General features: G+C 47.7%; 1 protein-coding gene across 1 annotated transcript in view; it reads right to left on the bottom strand.

Annotated features, from left to right (window-relative positions):
- Nucleotides 1–843, bottom strand: part of LOC123401711 (homeobox-leucine zipper protein HOX16) — a 2,176-nt gene extending 1,333 nt beyond the window's left edge. Inside the window, exons 1-2 of the mRNA XM_045095566.1 lie at nucleotides 206–843; nucleotides 1–65 (exon numbers count right to left, since the gene is read on the bottom strand). The exon at nucleotides 1–65 is cut by the window's left edge and continues 75 nt beyond it. Coding sequence (XP_044951501.1) covers nucleotides 1–65; nucleotides 206–305 — 165 coding nt within the window. The 5' untranslated portion in view covers nucleotides 306–843. The remainder of the gene's footprint in view (nucleotides 66–205) is intronic.
- Between the last annotated feature and the right edge of the window lie 1,388 nt (nucleotides 844–2,231).

Raw genomic sequence — 2,231 nt, 5'->3', positions numbered from 1 at the left:
CGAGGTGAAGAAGGGCCGCTTCACGCCGCGCCCTTCTTCCATGCCGCCGAGGACCGGCCTCACCCCTTCATCACTCAAACATGGCAACCCCAATTAGTACACAAATCACTCTCCAGCCACCCCACTAAACCAAAGCTAGTACGAGTACTTGCCAAGACCTAGTAACGAATCAACCAACGACAACGAATGGATGAGAATATGATACCTCGATGGAACATGCCGGCGGCGCCGGCGCCGCAGTCCATGAAGAGCATCTGTCCGTTGCCGGAGCCCGACGTGTTGAAGATGAGCCGGCCGGGCTCCATCGCAGGGAAAAAAAGCTTCAAGAAGTTGCCTTGGTCGTTCGTCGATCGGTGGGGGGCTAAATCAAACGAGAAAGTAGGTATATGTACAGCTGCCGCGCGGAGGAGGGGCTCTTATAAGAAGCAGGACGAGGAGGCGATCATGGCGGCGAGCTTATGGCGGAAGAAGCTGGTGCTCCACAGAAGCCTCGTGGGCGTCTTCATCGGCATAAGCGAAATCCCCATCATACACGCCCCAGTCCCGAGGTCCCGAGAGATCTCCTCAGCCCTGCGGGGAGGAGACCGCTCACAGGAGGAGCAGGCAAGGTTAGCTACTCCTCTCTCCTCTCCTCTCGCCGGAGAAGAAGCAAACCGGAGCGGGACAATTCGGCCGGCCGGACAAGAGGTTGGTGGTGGAAGGGAGCTCACAAAGAAAAGAAAAGAAAAACTTGTCTAGATTTTCTTATTGAGGGACTAGTATTTTTGTATTGGTTATAGTAGTAGAGTATATATTTTTTCCTTGTGGAGGACACTGATCGGCTAAAGTTTGAAGAAATGGGGAGGAACCTTCTTATAGGCGCCAGAGCGGTGTTGATTGACGAGTCTGCCCCTTGTTGGTGGCAGCGGTGGGTGAGACGAAATGGCGGGGGATCGAGACGAACCAACGGGGATTGGACGCCGGGTGTCCCTTCTCATTTGATCTTTTGCGCTCAAAGGTGAAAACTGTAGCTTGCTTCTTTTTTTTTTCAAGGAAACCGCAGCTTGTTACTACGTACAGGGCATGTTTGGTTCTGTATTGGTTGTCATCATTTGCCATATATGTCTAAGGTTAAGGTTAGGCGATTAAAATTGACACCACCCTTTGTCACACTTCACATAATTTTATCACACCTGACATACCTAGACCTGCTTTTCTGAGTCAATTACATGCGGGGTCAAGTTTGCATGAAGGAAATCTTGCTACGACTGTGTTTGCTAACTCAGAGCTCGGTATCTCGAAGGTCCTCATATGAGTAGAGGTTATGCGTGTATGCGTTTACAAAGGTGGTGTATGTGAGTGTATATAAAAAAACTTGCGTTTTTAATATGTTAACAAAAACTCAGTTAAACTTGACTAACTTGTGACATGGCAAAGTGTGGTCAGTTTAGTCAGATCTGGCCAAACGGACCGTGTAAATCGGGCCGGCCCGATAGCACGCCGGCCTAGCAAGATACGGGCCTGGCACGACACGACTTAAACGGGCCCGTGTCAGACACGTGGCACGCGGGCCATGCCTGGGCCTGAAGGCTGGACGCACGAGCCGACACGGCACGATCCGTTTAATTTTTATATATATTTTTAGATTTTTTTTAATATATATATATATACATAACATATGGCTCAACAGGTCAAAAAAATAAGCATATAAGGCTAAAAATATGCTTTCCAGCATGCTAATTGGGCCAACATGCCAGCCCGTTTAATAACCGGGCCGTGCCTGGGTCTGGAGGCGCAGCCCATGGGCCAGCACGACACGGCCCGACTAATAAATATGCTTGGGCGGGCCGTGCCATGCCAGACCCGATTACAACGGGCCATGCCGGGCCAGGCCGGGTCGGCCCGTTTGGCCAGGTATGAGTTTAGTATGCCAACCAAACACGTATTTAAAGACTCAAAATAATTTCTGAGTAGAACCTATCGATCTTTGACTAATTGAATTTCTAAAGAAGAAATCTAACATTAGGTTACAATCTATAAAACAAATTATAGAATTATCTGTTCCAAACTTTGTACAAAATTTTCATAGGCTTAAATCTCATGTTAGAATCGTGTATGATTTTTTTTTCGTACAAGCAAACATCCATGCAATGCTACTCTATGAAGATGGCATAACATTCAATTCATATGTATAAGAGATTAAACGTCCATGCAATCTTTTTTCTATCACCGCGCCTTAGAAATCCGACGAA

The sequence above is a fragment of the Hordeum vulgare genome, chromosome 6H (genome assembly GCF_904849725.1).
Source record: "Hordeum vulgare subsp. vulgare chromosome 6H, MorexV3_pseudomolecules_assembly, whole genome shotgun sequence".
Lineage (NCBI taxonomy): Eukaryota > Viridiplantae > Streptophyta > Magnoliopsida > Poales > Poaceae > Hordeum > Hordeum vulgare.
This window is presented reverse-complemented; position numbering and strand designations above follow the sequence as displayed.